At 47.2% G+C, this 21,973-nt stretch overlaps 1 protein-coding gene across 2 annotated transcripts in view; it reads right to left on the reverse strand.

Moving 5' to 3' along the window:
- The window catches only part of EXOC6B (exocyst complex component 6B), a 379,788-nt gene that overhangs the window by 140,011 nt on the left and 217,804 nt on the right, over positions 1-21,973 (reverse strand). For both annotated transcript variants that reach the window (XM_067468442.1, XM_067468443.1), the window contains exons 9-15: positions 14,638-14,721; positions 14,477-14,523; positions 12,122-12,242; positions 10,276-10,347; positions 7,303-7,400; positions 6,847-6,952; positions 4,166-4,275 (exon numbers count right to left, since the gene is read on the reverse strand). In XM_067468442.1, coding sequence (XP_067324543.1) covers positions 4,166-4,275; positions 6,847-6,952; positions 7,303-7,400; positions 10,276-10,347; positions 12,122-12,242; positions 14,477-14,523; positions 14,638-14,721 — 638 coding nt within the window. The remainder of the gene's footprint in view (positions 1-4,165; positions 4,276-6,846; positions 6,953-7,302; positions 7,401-10,275; positions 10,348-12,121; positions 12,243-14,476; positions 14,524-14,637; positions 14,722-21,973) is intronic.

The raw sequence follows: 21,973 nt of genomic DNA on the forward strand, positions 1-21,973 counted from the left end.
TGTCAAGATTCTGTTTCCCCCAAACTCCACCAGTGTTCACATTTGGGCATATTGAGTATTCATGCCAAGTTTGGTCCAGATCCATCATTGTTTGAGTCCACAGTGATCTCGGGTTGTAGGTGAACTACAACTACAAAACCAAAGGGCACTGCCCACCAAACCCTTCCAGTATTGTATTGTCAAAGGCTTTCCTGGCTGGAATCACTAGGTTCTTGTGGGTTTTTTTCGGGCTATAGGGCCATGTTCTAGAGGCATTTCTCCTGACGTTTCGCCTGCATCTATGGCAAGCATCCTCAGAGGTAGTGAGGTCTGTTGGAATTAGGACAATGGGTTTATATATCTGTGGAATGGCTGGAGTGGGGCAAAGAGCTCTTCTCTGTTGGAGCTAGGTGTGAATGTTTCAACTGACCACCTTCATTAGCATTTGAAGGCCTGGCTGAGCCTGGGAAAATCTTTTGTTGAGAGGTGTTAAGATGTGCCTGGTTGTTTCCTCTCTGCTGTTTTGCTGTTGTAATTTTAGAGTTTTTTAATACTGGCAGCCAGATTTTATTCATTTTCATGGTCTCCTCCTTTCTGTTGAAATTGTCCATATGCTTCTTGTGGATTTCAGTGGCTTCTCTGTGTAGTCTGACATGGTGGTTGTTGGTGTGGTCCAGCATTTCTGTGTTCTCAAATAATATGCTGTGTCCAGGCTGGTTCATCAGGTGCTCTGCTATGGCTGACTTCTCTGGTTGAAGTAGTCTGCAGTGCCTTCCATGTTCCTTGATGCGTGTCTGGGCATTTCTGCGTTTGATGGTCCCTCTGGAGACTTCTTGTCCACAGCTGCATGGGACACGGTAGACTCCTGCAGAAGTGAGAGGATCCCTCTTGTCCTTTGCTGAACGGAGCATTGGTTGGATTTTCTTGGTGGGTCTGTAGATTGTTTGTATGTGGTGTTTCCTCCTCAGCTTCCCTCTGCGGTCAGTGGTTCCCTTGATGTATGGCAGGAACACTTTCCCTCTGGGTGGATCTTCATCTTGACTCTCGTGGCTTCTTCTCGGTTGTCTTGCAGCTCTTCTGATGTCTGAGGTGGAGTCTCCCTTGGTCTGCAGAGCCCAGTTGAGGGGGTTCAGTCCATCTTGGAGGAGGTGGGCTTCGCAGATTCTTTTGGCACGGTCTGCCAAGGCTTTAATGGGGCTTCTTTTTGGACTTGGGTGATGGTTGGAGTTTTTATGTAGATATCTATCTGTGTGTGTGGGTTTTCTGTAGACGGTGTGACCCAATTGTTGATCTGGTTTGCGGATGACTAGGACATCTAGAAAAGGCAGCCTTCCAGTATTTTCTGTTGCTCATGAGAGTTCTGTGTGCCAAGTTTAGTTCAACTCCATCATTGTTGATTGTAGGTGAACTATGAATCCCAGCAACTACAACTCCCAAATGACAAAATCATTTTATTTTTTTTGCGTGAAGGACATACATTGGGTTGTTAGGTGTCTTGTGCCCAAATTTGGTGTCAATTCTCCCAGTGGTTTATGAATTCTGTTAATCCCACAAACGAACATGACATTTTTATTTATATAGATAGATTGTTGTTGTTGTTGTTGTTATTATTATTATTATTATTATTATTATTATTATTATTTTCAGCTCTAGTAAATGTAAAGGTTTTCTCCTGACATTAAGTCCAGTTGTGTCCGACTCTGGGACTCTGGTGCTCAACTCCAAAGAGCTTCTATAAAGGTACTCATGCTACAAGTCACCTCTGTTGTTGTTTATTTGCTCAGCCGGTTCCAACTCTTCATGACCTCCTGGACCAGCCCAGTCCAGAGCTCCTTTTGAGCCGTGGCCACCCCCAGCTCCTTCCAGGTCAAGCCAGTCCCTTCAAGGATCCCATCCACCCATCTTGCCCTAGGTCATCCTATCTTCCTTTTTCCTTCCATTTTCCCCACCATCATTCCCTTCTCCAAGGTCTCCTGTCTTCTCATGATGTGGCCAAAGGACTTCACCTTGGCCTCTCATCTCCTTCCCTCCAATGAGCAGTCAAGTTTTCTTTCCTTGAGGATGGACTGGTTGGATCTTCTCATGGTCCAAGGCGCTCTCAGCACTTTCCTCCGACACCACAGCTCAAAAGCATCTCTCTTCCTTCACTCAGCCTTCCTGATGGTCCAGCTCTCACATCCGTAGGTGACTATGGGGAAGACCATTGCTTTGACTATGCAGATCTTCGTTGCCAGTGTGATGTCTCTACTCTTCACTATCTTATCGAGAATGGTCCTTGTTCTCCTCCCAAGAAGGAAATGTCTTCTGATTTCCTGGCTGCCCTCTGAGCCATCTTTGCACCTAGTAATGCAAAGCCTGTCACGGCCTCCACGTTTTCTCCCTCTATTTGCCAGTTCTCAATCAGTCTTGTTGCCATAATGCTGATTTTTGTGATGTTTAGCTGCAACCCACCCTTTGCCCTTTCTTCTTTCACCTTGATTAGAATCCTAGAATCCTAGAATCAAAGAGTTGGAAGAGACCTCCTGGGCAATCATCCAGTCCAACCCTATTCTGCCAAGAAGCAGGAATATTGCTTTCAAATCACCCCTGACAGATGGCCATCCAGCCTCTGTTTACAAGCTTCCAAAGAAGGAGCCTCCACCACACTCCAGGGCAGAGAGTTCCACGGCTGAACAGCTCTCACAGTCAGGAAGTTCTTCCTCATGTTCAGATGGAATCTCCTCTCTTGTAGTTTGAAGGCTCCTGAGCTCCTCCTCGCTTTCAGCCATCGAAGTGGTATCATTTACATATTTAAGGTTGTTAATGTTTCTTCCAGCAATTTTCACCCCAGCCTTGCATTCGTCAAGCCCTGCACATCGCATACAAGTTGAATAGGTTGAGTGGGGGTATACAACCCTGCCATAGGCCTTTCCCAATCTTGAACCAGTCTGTTGTTCCATGGTCAGTTTCGACTGTTGCTACTTGGTCCTGATACAGATTCCTCAGAAGACAGACAAGGTGATTTGGTTTCATTCATCCCCATAAGCAAGAATGCAAATCCATGGATTACAGCTCTAGAGGAAGCCCTTCTGAGATATGGTGGCCACCGGAGACTTAAGCATTCCTGTCTCAAACTGAAGCATTTCCTATCCAGTTAATGATCTATTTTCCCCATTTTTTTTCTTGGAGACCAAGGGACACAAATATGGGAGGAATTGCTGAAGCAGATGCCTGTGCTGGGAACCATCTCAAACTGCTGGGAAATGGGGCTGGAATTGCAAACGTCCTGCTGCTTTGCGGGTTCCTTGGATGGTGGAGCGGCAAGAAACTGGCCCAGGGCTGACTCACAATTTCCAGGGCATTTCTCCAAGAAGTGGTTGGGACCTCTAGGCAGGAGCAACGGGGGAAAGCGGAAGGGAAGGGAGAGGGCCACTGGCTTCAGACTTTCCTGGCCTTCTCCTCCTCCGTTCTCTCTCGAGAAAGGCCAGAACAGGAGAAGAACCAAGAATCTGGTCCTCACATTTGATCACAAGGCCAGCTTCACCTTGACTATCAAAAGGTTGTTGGAGCCTTATCTTTGAAGCCCTTCTTCTCCTTGTGGAGACAAGCCCTCCCAACTTTTCCTCTTGGATAAAATAAGTTTCTGGTCATGTCTTTTAGGTAGCCATGCCCTACCTTGGAAATGGTGTTCCAAATCTGACACCGGCCTACAAGGAATGGCCAGAATCTTCCTTGATTCGAAAGGAAAACCTTGGAGAGCTTGTCCTTTCAGGGCTTACTGGTCATGGCCAAACAGCTGGGAGTCCTTGAAGGGAGAGCCTAGCCTGGAAACTCAAGGGACCACGCCATTTGAAAGATGGTTGAAAGGAGAAAAGTCATCATCAGTCAGAAGGCAACCACCTGGAGCCCCTCCTTCCCCACCTCAACCCCGGCCCTCTCTTTGGCCAGAGAATCCCTCCCCAGCAGCACCTCCAGGCCAGACATTGTGGCCACAGCCAAAAAGGTAAAAATTGTATTTTGTGCCCTTTGTAGGACAGAGGTGGGGGTGGTGAGCTCTGCCTGAGCAGAAAAGCCCTCAAAGAAGGAATGTGTTCAATAACGGGCTCCTAAGTCCGTCCATCAAGCCTTACAAGAAGAAAGAATGCAAGAGCCTTGTCAGTTGGGCAGAAATCAAAGGAAGACATCGGCGGCATCGGGTTATTCTTACCTGAGGTGGAGGTCTTCAGAGAACTTGAGGCACGCGTAGATGAACTCCTTGATCTGGCTGTAAACCCGAGGCACAAATTCGGAGAAGGGGAACTTCTTGGGGAACGGTTGCTGAAAAGGACGGGGCAGGAAAGAGGGGAGAGATGCTGAAATAGGCAGGGAAACCGACAGGCCCAAGCAGGTGCTCAGAGCAGCCACTGAGCCTCCATAGAAACACCTTGACTGAAATGACCAGGTTGCAATCTAGCCAAGAAAACCCTGCAATAAGTTCACCTTCGGCTTGCCATAATCCAGAAATGACCTGAAGGCAGGAAAGAGGCCACTTGGGCATGGCGGCACCTTTCCAGGCACATGCAGGAAACCAGGGAACTGGGTCTGCTCCTCCAGTTGTTGTGTAAAGACAACAATGCTCCTCGGCACCTTCCCTTGGCTAGAGTCGAGCACAGCCTCCAGATACCAAAGATGGAAAAAGAGGGGAAAGCCTTCACCTCTGTTAACTGTATAAGGTTGAACACTGTGAAAGCCACCCACTACATGGCTACCAGCCTCCTCCCAGTAGACTCAAATCAAGGAAAAGCTTGATGAGAACCACGATTCCTCTTGGCGTCCCCCCAGCAACAGCAAGGGAATCCCTCTGGGCAGCTAGACCAAGAAATCCCAGTTGGATCCTGAGGGTCTTCCTCCAGGGGCCAACCAAGAATGGGCAACTTGGAAGTCCCTGAAAAGACTCAGAAGCGGAGTGGGCAGATCAAAAGACAACCTGGCAAAATAGCACGACCTAAAAGAATCCCCCACCTTATGTGACTGTGGAGCAGAACAGACAACTCCGCATCTGTGTGCTTGTCCACAATGCCCTGCCTCATGTACAGAGGAAGAATTGTTGGAGGCTACAGACAATGCCGTTGCTGTTGCCCGTTTTTGGTCAAAAGATATTTAGCCGCCTGCCCGCCTTCTATTTTTATCAGTTTTATACTAATTTATTCAATGCTTTTGATACAAAACAAATAAAAACTGTATAATGGCATTGAACATTTGCTGTATATGTGTTCTCTAATGCGCCCTGAGTCCCCTCAGGGAGATAGCGCAGAATATAAATAAAGTATGTTATTATTTTTATCATGCCGCCCTGATGGAGCCGGCAACTAATTTTGTAATAATCTTGTTCAGCTGACTAAGTAGGTCAATCAACAATCTTGTGCCACGCCCAAGGGATTATAACTGTTTGATTTTTTTGAATGCATTGTGGTGGGTGCTGGATTTCTGGTCGGTGCTGGTTTTTCTGGTGGGCTGCTGCTGGAGTTCTGTTTCACCAGTGTGGAATACCAGCAGGAAATGCTGATGGTGAAATGGCCATTTACTTCAGGTTGTTTTGATTTCCCATTTGCTGCTTAGAAGATGTTTCATTTTATGTTTATTACAAAGACTGTGTAAATATGTTGCACTGCTGATTGTTGTGTGCAGCATTGACAGTTTTGTTTCATCTCTGCAAAGTTAAGAGAGTAAAGATTTTCTGTTTACCTTGACTATTGGTCTGAGATTATTTTGCATCTGGGTTTTTTGGGCGTTAAGACACTGGATTAAAACATGCACTGCGTAACACCCTATAACAGTGGTTCTCAACCTGGGGGTCGGGACCCCTGAAGGGGTCACGAGGGAGTGTCAGAGGGGTCACTAAAGACCAACAGAAAACACATTATTTTCTGTTGGTCATATGAGTTCTATGTGGGAAGTTTGTCCCAATTCTATCATTGGTGGGATTCAGAATGCTCTTTGATTGCCGGTGAACTATAAATCCCAGCAACTACAACTCCCAAAATATCAAGGTCTATTTTCCCCAAACTCCACCAGTGTTCACATTTGGGCATATTGAGTATTCATGCCAAGTTTAGTCCAGATCCATCATTGTTTGAGTCCACAGTGGTCTCTGGATGTAGGCGAACTACAACTCCAAAACTCAAGGTCAATGCCCACCCACCCCTCCAGTATTTTCTGTTGGTCATGGGAGTTCTGTGTGCCAAGTTTGGCCCAATTCCATTGTTGGTAGAGTTCAGAATGCTCTTTGATTACAGGTGAACTATAAATCCCAGCAACGACAACTCCCAAATGACAAAATCAACCCCAGCCCCCCCCCCCCAGTCCCCCCAGTATTCAAATTTAGGCATATTGGATATTTGTGCTAAATTTGGTCCAGTGAATGAAAATAATCCTGCATATCAGATATTTACATTGCGATTGATAACAGGAGCAAAATGACAGTTATGAAGTAGGAAGGAAAATAATGTGATGGTTGGGGGTCACCACAACATGCAGAATTGTATTAAGGGGTCGCAGCATGAGGAAGGTTGAGAACCACTGCCCTATAAAATGGTGCCAGTGCAAGGAGAGTGCCCAGCTCCCATTGTTGTCCTTGGTTTGCCTCCTCACCAAACTCTGCTTCTGCTCCCTTTGGTCAGCAAGTTTCCTTTTCTAAGAAGGATGGAGGGATTTCCCTGTCTCTCCTTGAGTTGGCCCTGGGCTGCTCTGGAGCAAACTCTTCTGGAGCAACCTGAGCGGGGCGCCTGGTTCCACCACTGGTTTCAAAAGCACCCTGACAGGCCCTTGCCCAGCAGTTACTCCAAAGGGAGCATTCGAGATCCCACTGCCCACTCATTCCCTCACTTATGCAGCGCAGCGCTCACTCACCTTCTCCAGCTCTGGATCGTGGAAGGGAAACTGGCCCACCATCTTCTGGTACAGCTCTTCGTTGGCCACCGGGATGGGGCTGTAGTTGTCCGAGTCCAGAATCTGCCTGGGAAACGAGGAAGCAACAGGGGATGCGATGGAGTAAAATAATAAATAACTTTGAGTATAAGCAGAGGGGGGCTGAAAACAAAGGGCTGAAAAACCTGGCTTATACTTGAGTATATATGGTATTTCAAATCCTGCCACTTGCAATGCCATCTGCTATCAGTTTTACCCTGAGATTTGCTCTTATGATTTCAACAGAGATTGGAAAAGTTGCTTTTGGGGAGCAACACCAGAATTCCTCAGCCATGCTGGCCACTTCTGTAGCTATGAGAATAGATACTTGTGCATTTTCTGGCTTTAAGCATTGCTATGGGAACAGCCCAGAAAATAAATAAGACAACTTCTTCTTACCGGAAGGATCCCGCCCAGGTCTTCAGCAGGGTCTCACTGTACTGATCCCGGATCTCCAGGAGCAAGTCGAAGAGCTGATGGACAGGAAAGCCATATCCCTGGAGAGAGAGAGACCAGGTGCAGGGTCAAAGGCACAGTGGTCAACAGAGCGGTCCCCACAGGACGCTGCCTCCAGCAAGGATCCCCAGCAAGCATCCCAGTGCACAGCCCAGATGGGTAATAGGACACGTGTCACGTCTGCGGTTTGCATAGTGAAGCCTATGCCTTGGTCGGGTGGCGTGTGGAACAGCCCTCCTGCTGTTCCACATATAAGCAGGAACAGCCCTCCTGCTGTCTCATATAAGGCCCTTGAGGGGAAGGAGGTCCTCTTCTCAGTCCTTTTAAACACAGAAAGGTCCAAAATGTCCTCAAACCAGTAAAACCTAACGCTGGGATTTTGAGCTCCACCAAAAGGGGTAGAGCAGTGGTTCTCAACATGGGGGTCGTGGTCAGAGGTGTCACCAAAGACCATCAGAAAACACAGTATTTTCTGTTGGTCATGGGGGTTCTTGTGTGGGAGGTTTGGGCCACTTCTATTGTTGGTGGGGTTCAGAATGCTCTTTGATTGTAGGTGAACTACAAATCCCAATAACTACGACTCCCAAGTGTCAAGGTCTATTTTCCCCAAACACCATCAGTGTTCACATTTGTGCATAATGAGTATTTGTGACAAGTTTGGTCCAGATTCATCATTGTTTGAGTCCACAGTGCTCTCTGGATGAACTACAACTCCCAAACTCAAGGTCAGTGCCCACCAAACCCTTCCAGTATTTTCTGTTCCGTGTGCCAAGTTTGGTTCAATTCCATTGTTGATGGAATTCAGGATGCCCTTTGATTGTAGGTAAACTACAAATCCCAGCAACTACAACTTCCAATTGACAAAATCCAACCCCACTAGTATTCAAATTTGGGTGTATTGGGTATTTGTGCCAAATTTGGTCCAGTGAAGGAAAATACATCCTGCATATCAGATATTTACATTACAATTCATAACAGTAGCAAAATTAGAGTTATGAAGCAACAACGAAAATAATGTGTGGTTGGGGGTCAGCACAACATGAGGAGCTGTATTAAGGGGTTGCGGCATTAGGAAGGTTGAGAAACACTGGAGTAGAGAGTCTAGATTGAGGGAGATCATGGTGCCTCCCTCTTCTGCTTTGGTTAGACCTCTAGACCTGGAATCACCCTGTGTCCAATTCTGGGCATCACAGTTTGAAGAGATATTGAGTCTAAGCTGGAAGGGGTCCAGAGGAAGAGGGAGACTCAAAGGATCCAAGGTCTGGAGACCATGAATGATCCCTCTGAGGAGCATCTCAAAGAGCTGGGTCTGTTTAGCCTCAGAAGAGAAGATTGAGAGGAGACATGAGGAGGGCCAAGTATAAATATGTGGGGAAGTCCTAGCGAGGGGGGAGCAAGCTTGTCTTCTGCTGCCCTGGAGACTAGGATGCAATGGAACAATGGCTTCAAACTACAGGAAAGGAAGGAGATGCCACCTGAACATGAGGAAGAACTTCCTGATGGGGAGAGAGAGCTGTTCAGCAGTGGAACTCTCTCTCTCTGCCCAGGGTGAGTGTGGTGGAGGCTTTGAAGCAGAGGCTGGATGGCCATCTGTCGAGGGTGCTTTAAATGTGATTTTCCTGCTTCTTGGCAAATGTGATTTTCCTACTTCTTGGCAGAAAGGGGTTGGACTGGAGGGCCCATGAGGTCTCTTCCAGCTCTAGGATTCTATGATGTCCTAAGGAAGAGGGAGCAGGCTTCCTTTCTGCTGCTCTGGAGATCAATAGAGCCATGGGTTCAAATTACAGGAAATAGTTCAAATTACAGGGGAGATTCCTTGTAATTTAGGAAGAAATTCCTGACCCTAAGGAGAATCATGGAATCATAGAATCAAAGAGTTGGAAGAGACCTCCTGGGCCATCATCCAGTCCAACCCCATTCTGCCAAGAAGCAGGAATGTTGCATTCAAATCACCCCTGACAGATGGCCATCCAGCCTCTGTTTCAAAGCTTCCCAAGAAGGAGCCTCCACCACACTCCGGGGCAGAGAGTTCCACTGCTGAACGGCTCTCCCAGTCAGGAAGTTCTTCCTCATGTTCAGATGGAATCTCCTCTCTTGTCGTTTGAAGCCATTGTTCCATTGCGTCCTCGTCTCCAGGGAAGCAGAAAACAAGCTTGCTCCCTCCTCCTCCCTGTGGCTTCCTCTCACATATTTAGACATGGCTATCATATCTCCTCTCAGCCTTCTCTTCTTCAGGCTAAACATGCCCAGCTCCTTAAGCCGCTCCTCATAGGGCTTGTTCTCCACACCCTTGATCTGCTCCCTCCTCCCTGTGGCTTCCTCTCACATATTTATACATGGCCCTCATCATATCTACTCTCAGCGTTCTCTCCTTCAGGCTAAACATGCCCAGCTCCTTAAGCCACTCCTCATAGGGCTTGTTCTCCACACCCTTGATCTGCTCCCTCCTCCCTGTGGCTTCCTCTCACATATTTATACATGGTTCTCATCATGTCTCCTCTCAGCCTTCTCTTCTTCAGGCTAAACATGCCCAGCTCCTTAAGCCGCTCATCATAGGGCTTGTTCTCCAGCCTCTGGATCATTTGAATCGCCCTCCTCTGGACACATTCCAGCTTGTCAATATCAGTTCTGCAGTGGAACTCTCTGCCTTGCAGTCTGGTGGAAGCTCCTTCCTTGGAGGCTTTTAAACAGAGCCTGGACGGCCATCTGTTGGGCTGCTTTGATTGTGCTTTTCCTGCAATGGAAGGGGGTTGGACTAGATGGCCCATGCGGTCCCTTCTAACTATGATTCTAGCCCCTGCGAGCCAAAGAGGACCAGCAGGAGAGGAGGCCAAGGTCAGCCTTGAACCCGCGAGGACTGGTGCCTTGAGAGGCAGGCAAAGCAATGGGCAGGAGGCAGGTGAGGAGGCGACATACCTGGAGGGTATCAGCAAAGAGCACAATGAGGTTTTTCAGGTCCAAGACCAGGTTGGGATCAGAGCAGTACGACTGAAAGAGAACAAGGAGGAGGGGAGCAAGAAGATATAATAATATTACAATAATATTACAATAGAATGGTATAGTACAATATAGTAATATCTAATACTGATATTGTACTATGCTAATACTATAATATATTGTATATACATATACCTTGTAAGCTGCTCTGGGTCCCCTTCGGGGTGAGAAGGGTGGCATATAAATGTCGTAAATAAATACATAAATAATTAATATACTTATTGTATTGTCGAAGGCTTTCATGGCTGGAATCACTAGGTTCTTGTGGGTTTTTTGGGGCTATAGAGCCATGTTCTAGAGGCATTTCTCCTGACATTTCGCCTGCATCTATGGCAAGCATCCTCAGAGGTAGTGAGGTCTGTTGGAGTTAGGACAATGGGTTTATATATCTGTGGAATGGCTGGGGTGGGGCAAGGAGCTCTTCCCTGCTGCAGTTAGGTGTGAATGTTTAGCTGATCACCTTCATTAGCATTTGAAGGCCTGCCTGAGCCTGGGAAATTCTGTTGCTGGGAGGTGTTAATCTGTGCCTGGTTTTTTCCTCTCTGTTGTTTAGCTGTTATAATTTTTTTTAATACTGGTAGCGAGATTATGTTCATTTTCATGGTCTCCTTTCTGTTGAAATTGTCCACATGCTTGTGGATTTCAATGGCTTCTCTGTGTAGTCTGACATGGTGGTTGTGGGTGTGGTCCAGCATTTCTGTGTTCTCAAATAATCTGCTGTGTCCAGGCTGGTTCATCAGGTGCTCCGCTATGGCTGACTTCTCTGGTCGAAGGAGTCTGCAGTGCCTTTCATGTTCCTTGATGCGTGTCTGGGCAATGCTGCTGCGTTTGGTGGTCCCTATGTAGACAGCAACAGATTTTCCCAGGCTCAGGCAGGCCTTCAAATGCTAATGAAGGTGATCAGCTAAACATTCACACCTAACTGCAGCAGGGAAGAGCTCCTTGCCCCACCCCAGCCATTCCACAGATATATAAACCCATTGTCCTAATTCCAACAGACCTCACACCTCTGAGGATGCTTGCCATAGATGCAGGCGAAACGTCAGGAGAGAATGCCTCTAGAACATGGCTCTATAGCCCGAAAAAACCCACAAGAACCTAATATACTTATTGTCTTGCTGACTGGTGGACATACTGGAGGTGAAGGATCTATTTCTGGAGGATCTATTCCTGGCTTCCTACATCTCACCTTTTCATGGTGTGCAATGCCCCTGGCCCACCCCAGAACCAGACCCCCCCCCCCCCCCACACACACACACACAAACAGGAAAGGAAGGTGCTTTTACCTTAGTGTGCCATAAGCTCTGTGACCACATCTCATATCTGAAGCCCAACAGGGTTTGGGCCCAGGGCAAAGAGTAGTTAAGAGCAGGAAGCCAGGTTTTCTGTGGCTTTGTTTTGTGTACTTTTTGGTAGCGTTTGTTTTCCCCCTCCCACTCTAAAGATTCCCCTCCCTTTCTCTTGGACCATTGCAAACCAAGCAAAAATGTCCTCAAGAAATGCCATGAAAAGGCAAATGAGTCTCACAACTGATAACTGCACTCAATAGGGAGGCAGCTGGTCTTTCTCTTCTGGTTTCTCTCTACCCAATCAATTGCCAAATCACATATCTTAAATCCAACAAGTTATGGGCCCAGTCCAAAGACCAGTTTAAAACAGGGAACCAGATTTTTCATGGCTGATCTTTCTATATCATAGTGTTCCATAAGCTAAAAGATTCAACGTCTCATGTTTGAAGCCCCAACAATGCACGGCCGCCACGTACCGAATGTGTCCGGAGTGCCGCGATGGTTTTCGACAGGGCCATGTCCCACAGCTCATCGATGTAGGCTCTGTCCACCAATCCCTGGCTGGTGTGCAGGATGTGGTCCTCAATGACAAAGAAGCTAACGAGAGAGAAAGACAAGGAGAGAGGTAGCTGTTTAGCCGGTATTGCACCACCTGACATCTGCCAGGAAGTAGCAGCCAAGAGTGAAAGGACCAAGGCAGAGACATCTCCAGCTCATCCCCTGTTTGGTATCAGCCAGCACGCCAACGACTTAAATCTAGACATAGTTTTCTAAGATCTACAGAGCCACTTCCTGGAACACCTCAGCAAGCAAGAGTCCAAAAGTGGCAGGCTCAAACCCAGCATCTCAACCAATGGCTGATACCAAATGAGAGACTCCTTCCTGGGCACACAGAAGACTGGGCGACTTGGGCTGGTCAGAGGAAGCGCCAGCTATGACCTCCTTTAGCACCCAGCGTAGCTTTGTTTGCGCTCCCTAAGAGCTCAGGGCTGCTCTAAAGAAAGCCAGGCAAAGAAGATGTAGAAATTTGTCAGTATGGCAGTAAGAATCTCAATAACCAAATCTTGGAAGGGGGGGGGAGGGGAGAGAGAGAGAACTAATTATTAAGGATTGGAGAAGGAAAGAAGTACAGTGTTCCCTCACTACTTTGCTGTTCGCTTTTAGTGCACTCGCTGTTTTGCCGGTTTTTGGCAATATTAATTAAAAATATTAAATATTTACATCCAAGGGAGGCCAGGGTAGATTCACCTTGCTGAAGAACACCAAACCGCACACAGCCAGTCATATTTATGGTTTATTAAAAGTAAAAGGTAGAAAGTTCCTAAAAGCCAAGGTTAATGTTCTAAAAGATCAATATAACAAAGTACTTGAAGCTTAATCCAAAGAGGCATCAGCAAAGCAAGACCCAAGAGAACATGACAAAGTCTTGGAACAACAAAACTGCAAGATAATCCAGCCTAGCTTAGGCAAGCTCCTTAGCTAAATGCGAAGTTGCTTTGACAAAGATCTGGTCTCAAACACACAGTTTAATGCCCTTTGCAAAACACGAAGGCGTTTCTCTGGCCTCTGGCCTCCCTCTTGTTAGCTATTCTTTCACTCCTTCGAATTCAGAACTCCAACCAGTCAGCCCGATCTAAAGTTCCCATATCATCAAGGTCAGTCTGTTCGTTGGCCTGTTTCACTGCTTGCTCATTATCAGGCTGAGAACCAGGCTGAGAGCTCTCTTCCTTCTCTGAGTCCACACTCTAGTCACATCCTGTATAGACTACTGCAACGCTCTCTACGTGGGGTTGCCTTTGAAGACTGCTCGGAAGCTTCAAATGGTCCAACGATCGGCAGCCAGGATGCTAACAGGAGCGGGACTCAGGGAGCATATAACTCCTCTGTTGCGCCAGCTCCACTGGCTGCCAATTTGCTACCGGGCACAATTTAAAGTGCTGGCTTTAGCCTTTAAAGCCCTAAACGGTTCTGGCCCGATCTACCTGTCCGAACGCGTCTCCTCCTATGAACCACTTAGGACATTAAGATCGTCTGGGGAGGCCCTGCTCTCGGTCCCGCCAGCTTCACAAGCACGCCTGGCGGGGACGAGAGACAGGGCCTTATCAATGGTGGCCCCTCGGCTGAGGAACGCCCTTCCTGCAGACATCAGATCAGCCCCCTCCTTACTGACATTCCAGAGAAAAGTGAAGACCTGGCTGTTTGAACAGGCATTTGACTAAGCAGTGCAATTGATTGATTAACGGAACATGGAATAATGGATAACGAGAATGAATTCTGATTCTAGTGATAAGATCTGATTGATTTGTTATACTGATGTATTGCTATATTGTTGTATTGATGTTTACTGTTTAATTAACTTGTTATGTGATTGCTTTTAAATACCCAATAACCTTGTGCTTTGTATACTGAAACTGTTGCTGTTAACCACTCTGAGTCGCCTAAGGGCTGAGAAGAGCGGTATACAAATAAATAAATAAATGAACCTGCACCTGGCTATTTTCCGTATCAACACTCTCCTGCCTTACTGTGGGAAACTGCATTTCTTCACTGTCTATAACAGGGACATTTTGAACCAAACTGTGAACCTGAGTCCCATCATCCTCATCAGAAACACTCTCAGATTCCAGCTGAGTCACAACACTTGGGTGGGAATGGGGAGGTGTTGAGACTGGTGAAAGAACACTCGTATTTTGATTGTTGATTTCCAAGATTGTACGTTCCTTTGTTTTTCATATAATACCATAAAAACTGATCCAGAAAAAAAAGGAACTTTGTTCACAGCATGCACAGCAAAAGAGAAAAGGACATGCGAGCAGAAAGAGAGTACTTACCCTACGATCTGGTTGAAGTACTTCCGGTAGCCCCCCAGGGTCTCATGCTGGGATTTGGCACAAAAGGGGAGAGAAAAGGAACAAGATTAACCCGTGATGGTGTGTTGAAGGGGGAAAGGGGGGTCCCAAACCTGTGTGGGTCCCAGGGGAGAGGGCCGTACCATGTTGGAGGGGGGTTGCAGCACCAGCCGGGCCTGCTTTCGCCTCTGCTTCCGGTAGTAGCTCTCAAAGGTCTCCCGGGCTCCCTGAAAAGAGAGAGAGGAGGGGAGAGGGAGAGGTCCCATCGTTAGCCCCCCAAAAAGCAAATCTACACCCACCGCTTGGAGGAAACAGAGACTCCCCAAGAAGGAAATTCACTTTGCAGAAGCATTGGGGCACAACTGGGAGAGAGAGCTGTTCAGCAGTGGAACTCTCTGCCTCAGAGTGTGGTGGAGGCTTTTAAACAGAGATTGGATGGCCATCTATTGAGGGTGCTTTGAATACAATTTTACTGCTTATTGGCAGAATGGGGTTGGACTGGATGGCCCACCAGGTCTCTTCCAACTCTAGGAGTCTATGATTCTATGACAGGAAAGGAAGGAGATTCCACCTGAACAGGAGGAAGAACTTCCTGTCTGTGAGAGCCGTTCAGCAGTGGAACTCTCTGCCCCGGAGTGTGGTGGAGGCTCCTTCTTTGGAGACTTTTAACCAGAGACAGGATGGCCATCTGTTGGGGGTTCTTTGAACGCAATTTTACTGCTTCCTGGTAGAATGGGGTTGGACTGGGTGATGGCCCACCAGGTCTCTTCCAACTCTAGGATTCTAGGATTCTATGACAGGAAAGGAAGGAGATTCCACCTGAACATGAGGAAGAACTTCCTGACTGTGAGAGCTGTTCAGCAGTGGAACTCTCTGCCCCGGAGTGTGGTGGAGGCTCCTTCTTTGAAGGCTTTTAAACAGAGACTGGATGGCCATCTGTTGAGGGTGCTTTGAATGCAAAATTCCTGCTTCTTGGCAGAATGGGGTTGGACTGGATGGCCCACCAGGTCTCTTCCAACTCTAGGAGTCTATGATTCTATGACAGGAAAGGAAGGAGATTCCACCTGAACATGAGGAAGAACTTCCTGACTGTGAGAGCTGTTCAGCAGTGGAACTCTCTGCCCCACAGTGTGGTGGAGGCTCCTTCTTTGGAGTCTTTTAAACAGAAATTAGATGGCCATCTGTTGGGGTGCTTTGAATACAATTTTACTGCTTCTTGGCAGAATGGGGTTGAACTGGATGGCCCACCAGGTCTCTTCCAATGATTCTATGACAAGGAAGGAAGGAGATTCCACCTGAACATGAGGAAGAACTTCCTGACTGTGAGAGCTGTTCAGCAGTGGAACTCTCTGCCTTCCCTGCAGTGTGGTGGAGGCTCCTTGTGGCACAGCATGGTGAGGCAGGAATGTCATGACAGGCCCTGGATGAGGCACTCTCTCTCAGCCTCAGAACAAGGCAGAGTCAACCCCCCTGGCCACATCTTCTCAGGGAAACCTCTTGATGGCCTCCTAGAAGCCTCTTGTGCAAGCCTAATGGTTGCCATATGTCAGGAATGGCATCCAGGGTCTCTCACAAGAAGGCAGCAACTCTCAGGCCCATGCCTGTTTGTGTGTTTGTGCTTTCATGTTGCTGATTGACTTACAATTAGTGTGTGGTTCTCACAGGGTTTTCTTAAGCAAAAGGTGGGTTTGGCCAGTTCCTTCTCTCTGAAACATCCTTGGAGGATCCTCCATCCAAGTCCTAACCATGGATGACCCTGCTTGGCATCAAGAATCTGGTACCTTTCAGAGGTCCAAAATCTTACTGATACACTGGATATCATTGGGTTGCTTGAAAAAGGAACTGATGAAGCCTGGAGATGGATTAAAGCAGGGGTTCTCCACCTGTGGGTACCCAAGTGTTTGGACCTACAACTCCCAGAAATCCCAGCCAGTTTACCAGCTGTTAGGATGTCCCGCAAAGACAAACTTCGTGCTATGTATTGTCGAAGGCTTTCATGGCCGGAATCACTGGGTTGTTGTAGGTTTTTTCAGGTTATATGGCCATGGTCTAGAGGCATTCTCTCCTGACGTTTCGCCTGCATCTATGGCAAGCATCCTCAGAGGTAGTGAGGTCTGAGGATGCTTGCCATAGATGCAGGCAAAACGTCAGGAGAGAATGCTTCTATAATATGGCCATATAGCCCGAAAAACCTACAACAACCCACCTCACTACCTCTGAGGATGCTTGCCATAGATGCAGGCGAAACGTCAGGAGAGAATGCCTCTAGACGATGGCCATATAACCCAAAAAAACCTACAACAACCCAGTGATTCCGGCCATGAAAGCCTTCGACAATACATTGTTTATTTAATGTTGTGTTTTAATGAATTTGTTGATTGTTCTTATCATTATGATGGCACCGAATGGTGTTTGCTACGAGGCCGCCCTGAGTCCCCCCTCGGGGGTGAGAAGAGCGGGTACAAGTCTACGAAATAAATAAAATAAAAATAGTAGTAGTAAAAATAACAAAAACACAGAGACCAATTTTATCTCTTCCTTAGGAAGCTTTTCTTTATAGCAAAGTAATATGGTTGCACTATTTACAACCACAAGGTATCCGTAACACAAATAAACAAGTATACAGTAGCTTTATACACAGTAGAGCTTTATCACACGAGGCTTCTCTCACACAGAGGTTTACCTCACACTCCTCAGGATGACACTAGCTTCAGTCCTCTGACTCTAACAGGCTTCAGCCTACTCACTCTTTCAGTGCTTGACTCACACTCTTGTAATCAATAATACCTTCACACTGGAGCTTTCTCACACGAGGTTTCTCTCACACAGAGGTTTACTTCACACTCCTCAGGATGACACTAGCTTCAGCCCACCGACTCTAAAGGTTTCAGCCTACTCACTCTTTCAGTGCTTGACTCACACTCTTAATAATAATAATAATAATAATAATAATAATAATAATAATAATAAATTAATAATAATTGACTCACACTCTTGTAATCAATAATACCTTCACACTGGAGCTTTCTCACACGAGGTTTCTCTCACACAGAGGTTTACCTCACACCCCTCAGGATGACACTAGCTTCCTTAGGGAGCTTTTCTTTATAGCCAAGTAATATAGTTGCACTATTTACAACCACAAGGTTTCCATAATACAAATAAACAAGTACACAGTAGCTTTACACATAGCAGCCTTCACACTGGAGTTTTCTCACACAAGGTTTCTCTCACACAGAGGTTTACCTCACACTCCTAAGGATGACACTAGCTTCCTTAGGGAGCTTTTCTTTATAGCAAAGTAATATGGTTGCACTATTTACAACCACAAGGTTTCCATAACACAAATAAACAAGTACACAGTAGCTTTACACACAGCAGCCTTCACACTGGAGCTTTCTCACACAAGGCTTCTCTCACACAGAGGTTTACCTCACACTCCTCAGGATGACACTAGCTTCAGCCCACTGACTCTTAACAGGCTTCGGCCTACTCACTCTTTCAGTGCTTGACTCACTCTCTTGTAATCAATAATACCTTCACACTGGAGCTTTCTCACACGAGGCTTCTCTCACACAGAGGTTTACCTCACACTCCTCAGGATGACACTAGCTTCAGCCCACTGACTCTAACAGGCTTTGGCCTATTCACTCTTTCAGTGCTTGACTCACTCTCTTGTAATCAATAATACCTTCACACTGGAGCTTTCTCACACGAGGTTTCTCTCACACAGAGGTTTACCTCACACTCCTCAGGATGACACTAGCTTCAGTCCTCTGACTCTAACAGGCTTCAGCCTACTCACTCTTTCAGTGCTTGACTCACTCTCTTGTAATCAATAATACCTTCACACTGGAGCTTTCTCACACGAGGTTTCTCTCACACAGAGGTTTACCTCACACTCCTCGGGATGACACTAGCTTCAGCCCACTGACTCTAACAGGCTTTGGCCTACTCACTCTTTCAGTGCTTGACTCACACTCTTGTAATCAATAATACCGAGTTAATTTAAATATTTCTGACAATTTATAACCTAGGAACAAATGCCATGTTACAGAGTAATATCAATGCCAACCCTTGCACCCAGCTGTTAGAAAATGGTGGAAACAATACTTGAATACACACAGCATGCTCTCACAACCGTATCCTGGCCAGATTCCTGAGCCTCACCTGTCCTCAGGAGCCCCAGTGGGCCTGGCAGATTAGAGAGATGGGCCAAAACTAACAAAATGAAGTTCAACAGTGACAAATGCAAGATACTCCACTTTGGCAGGAAAAACGAAATGCAAAGAGACAGAATGGGGGACAATGCCTGGCTCGAGAGCAGTACGTGTGAAAAAGATCTTGGAGTCCTCGTGGACAACAAGTTAAACATGAGCCAGGAATGTGATGTGGCGGCAAAAAAAGCCAATGGGATTTTGGCCTGCATCAAGAGGAGCACAGTGTCTAGGTCTAGGGAAGTCATGCTCCTCATGCTCTATTCCGCCTTGATTAGACTACTTTACCTGGAATATTGTGTCCAATTCTGGGCACCACAATTCAAGAGAGATATTGACAAGCTGGAATACTGTGTCCAGAGGAGGGTGACTAAAATGATCCAGGGTCTGGAGAACAAGCCCTATGAGGAGCGGCTTAAGGAGCTGGGCATGTTTAGCCTGGAGAAGGCTGAGAGGAGATATGAGAGCCGTGTATAAATATGTGAGAGGAAGCCACAGGGAGGAGGAGGGAGCAAGCTTGTGTTCTGCTGCCCTGGAGACTAGGACGCAATGGAACAATGGCTTCAAACGACAAGAGAGGAGATTCCATCTGAACATGAGGAAGAACTTCCTGACTGTGAGAGCCGTTCAGCAGTGGAACTCTCTGCCCCAGAGTGTGGTGGAGGCTCCTTCTTTGGAAGCTTTTAAGCAGAGGCTGGATGGCCATTTGTCAAGGGTGCTTTGAATGCAATATTCCTGCTTCTTGGCCAAATGGGGTTGGACTGGATGATGGCCCAGGAGGTCTCTTCCAACTCTAAGATTCTAGGATTCTATGATTCTAAGGAAGCCATTGAGGTGACATGTTGGCGCCATTCTGGGAGATCACATTGCCCATTTAGGAAGCTCTGCCATTGCCCAGAGCCTATTTTTCCTTCCCCCCTGCTTTCCCCCTAAGGTAGAAGCCCCCATCCCCTTTTCGGACCCCGACCCGCTTACTCACTTCAACCCTTTCATTTCCCCCCTGCACTGTCTGGCTGCAGCTGCCTGGCCAGGGGAAGTGAAGACAGTTTTATAGGGAGGGAAAGGTCAAGGGCTCCGTTCCGATGCTGGCATGTGAGGCGGGAGGGAGCCGGCTTTGCGGTGGCTCACTAATGAGGGTCAGCGGGACATCACACTTGGCCATCTGGCTCATTTGCAGGCGGAGGGCAGAGACCCCTTGCCCTGCCCCATCAGGAACCCCAAAGGAAGCAGTAGGGAAGAAGTGCCCCCCAAAGGCCGGGCCCAGGAATGGCTGGGGAGACCACCGGCGTCCCAGCCCCACCTCCCAAGGCCAGAGGGACCGGCCAGGGCTTCCTGGTCAAAGGGGAGGGGAGAATGCAAAGCCACAAAAGGACCGCTGCACAGGTGGGACCGACCCTCGGGGAGGAGGCTCAAATCCAGGGCTGGAATTCTGCTCCAAGCCCCAGTTATTTCAAAGGTGGGTTGTGGTAGGTTTTTTCGGGCTATTTGGCCATGGTCTAGAGCAGTGGTTCTCAACCTTCCAAATGCTGCGACCCCTTAATACGGTTCCTCATGTTGTGGTGACCCCCAACCATAACCCTAACATTATGAATTGCCATGTAAATAATGATTTGCAGGATGTATTTTCATTCACTGCAGCAAATTTGGCACAAATACCCAGTATGCCCAAATTTGAATACTGGTGGGGTTGTCGGGGGGATTGATTTGGTCATTTGGGAGTTGTAGTTGCTGGGATTTATAGTTAATATGTAAACAAAGAGCATTCTGAACCCCACCAACAATGGAAATGAACCAAAGTTGGCACAGAGGACTCCCATGATCAACAGAAAATACTGGAAGGGTTTGGTGGGCGTTGACCTTGAGTTTTGGAGTTGTAGTTCGCCTACATCCAGAGAGCACTGTGGGCTCAAACAATGATGGATCTGGACCAAACTTGGTACGTACATTCAGTATGCCCAAATGTGAACATTTGGGAGTTGTAGATACTGGGATTTATAGTTCACCTACAATCAAGGAGCGTTCTGAACCCCACCAATGATAGAATTGGGCCAAACTTCCCACACAGAACCCCCATGACCAACAGAAAATACTGTGTTTTCTGATGGTCTTTGGCGACCCCTCTGACACCCCTTCGCGACCCCCTCAGGGGTCCCGACCCCCAGGTTGAGAAACACTGGTCTAGAGGCATTCTCTCCTGACGTTTCGCCTGCATCTATGGCAAGCATCCTCAGAGGTAGTGAGGTCTGTTGGAACTAGGAAAATGGGTTTATATATCTATTTCAAAGGTCTTTCCCAAAACGAACAAGAGGAACCTAGACAGGCAAAAATGCAACGTACAGGGTGCAGCAGCATAACTTCCTTTTTTAAAATGCGCACCATTCAGTCGATTGAAGACGTAGCAGAATGCTCGTGGTCTCGTTTGAGAGGCGGGAGTATAAAGTTTTGTCCTGACACGGTTCAGTCGCCATCATGTGTTGGAACATGCTTTTGCCATTGAGGCCTACTTTTCGAGCGGGTGTTCTGTGATCGCAACCCAGCGCGCCTTTCGGAATCGGTTAAATTTAGCTCCATTGGCCCCTGTCCTGGACCGGAAGTCAATTGTGACGTGGGTCACTACATTCAGACAAACTGCAATGCGACAAGACGAAAAACTGGAGTCCCTCGGCCCATGAGATCACCTGAGAACATTGAGGCAGTGAGAGCTTCAGTGTTGTGATCACCATGGCGTTCTGCGCGCAAACATGCGCCTGCCCTTGGACTTTGCGATTGTTCTGTGAGGAGAATTCTTCATGAGGATCTTCACTTCCATCCTTACAAGATGGTGATTGTGCAGGAACTTTCTGAACGTGACTTCAGTTCTCGGAGGAATGCGCGTGAGGTTCTTCTCAAAGTCGTTCCTGAGAACGCTATTGTTTTTTTTTTAGTGATGAAGCCCATTTTCATTTGTGTGGATCCGTCCACAAACAAAACATGCGCTATGGGCTGACAGCAATCCTCAAGAATTGCATCCAAGGCCTTTGCATTCACCTAAAATCCCAATGTGGTGTGCCATTTCCACATCTGGAATTATTAGTCCCTGGTTCTTTGAGGAAAATGAAGTCGCAATGACAGTGAATTTGGACCGGGATGTAAACATGTTATAGGATTTTTTCTCCACAGCAAGATGGGTTGGACTTAGGGGACATTTGGTTCCAACAAGACGGTGCAACTGCATAAACTTCAAGAGCATCGATGGCTGTTTGGAGGGAACACTTCCCAGAGC

Source organism: Anolis sagrei, chromosome 5 (genome assembly GCF_037176765.1).
Source record: "Anolis sagrei isolate rAnoSag1 chromosome 5, rAnoSag1.mat, whole genome shotgun sequence".
Taxonomy (NCBI): domain Eukaryota; kingdom Metazoa; phylum Chordata; class Lepidosauria; order Squamata; family Dactyloidae; genus Anolis; species Anolis sagrei.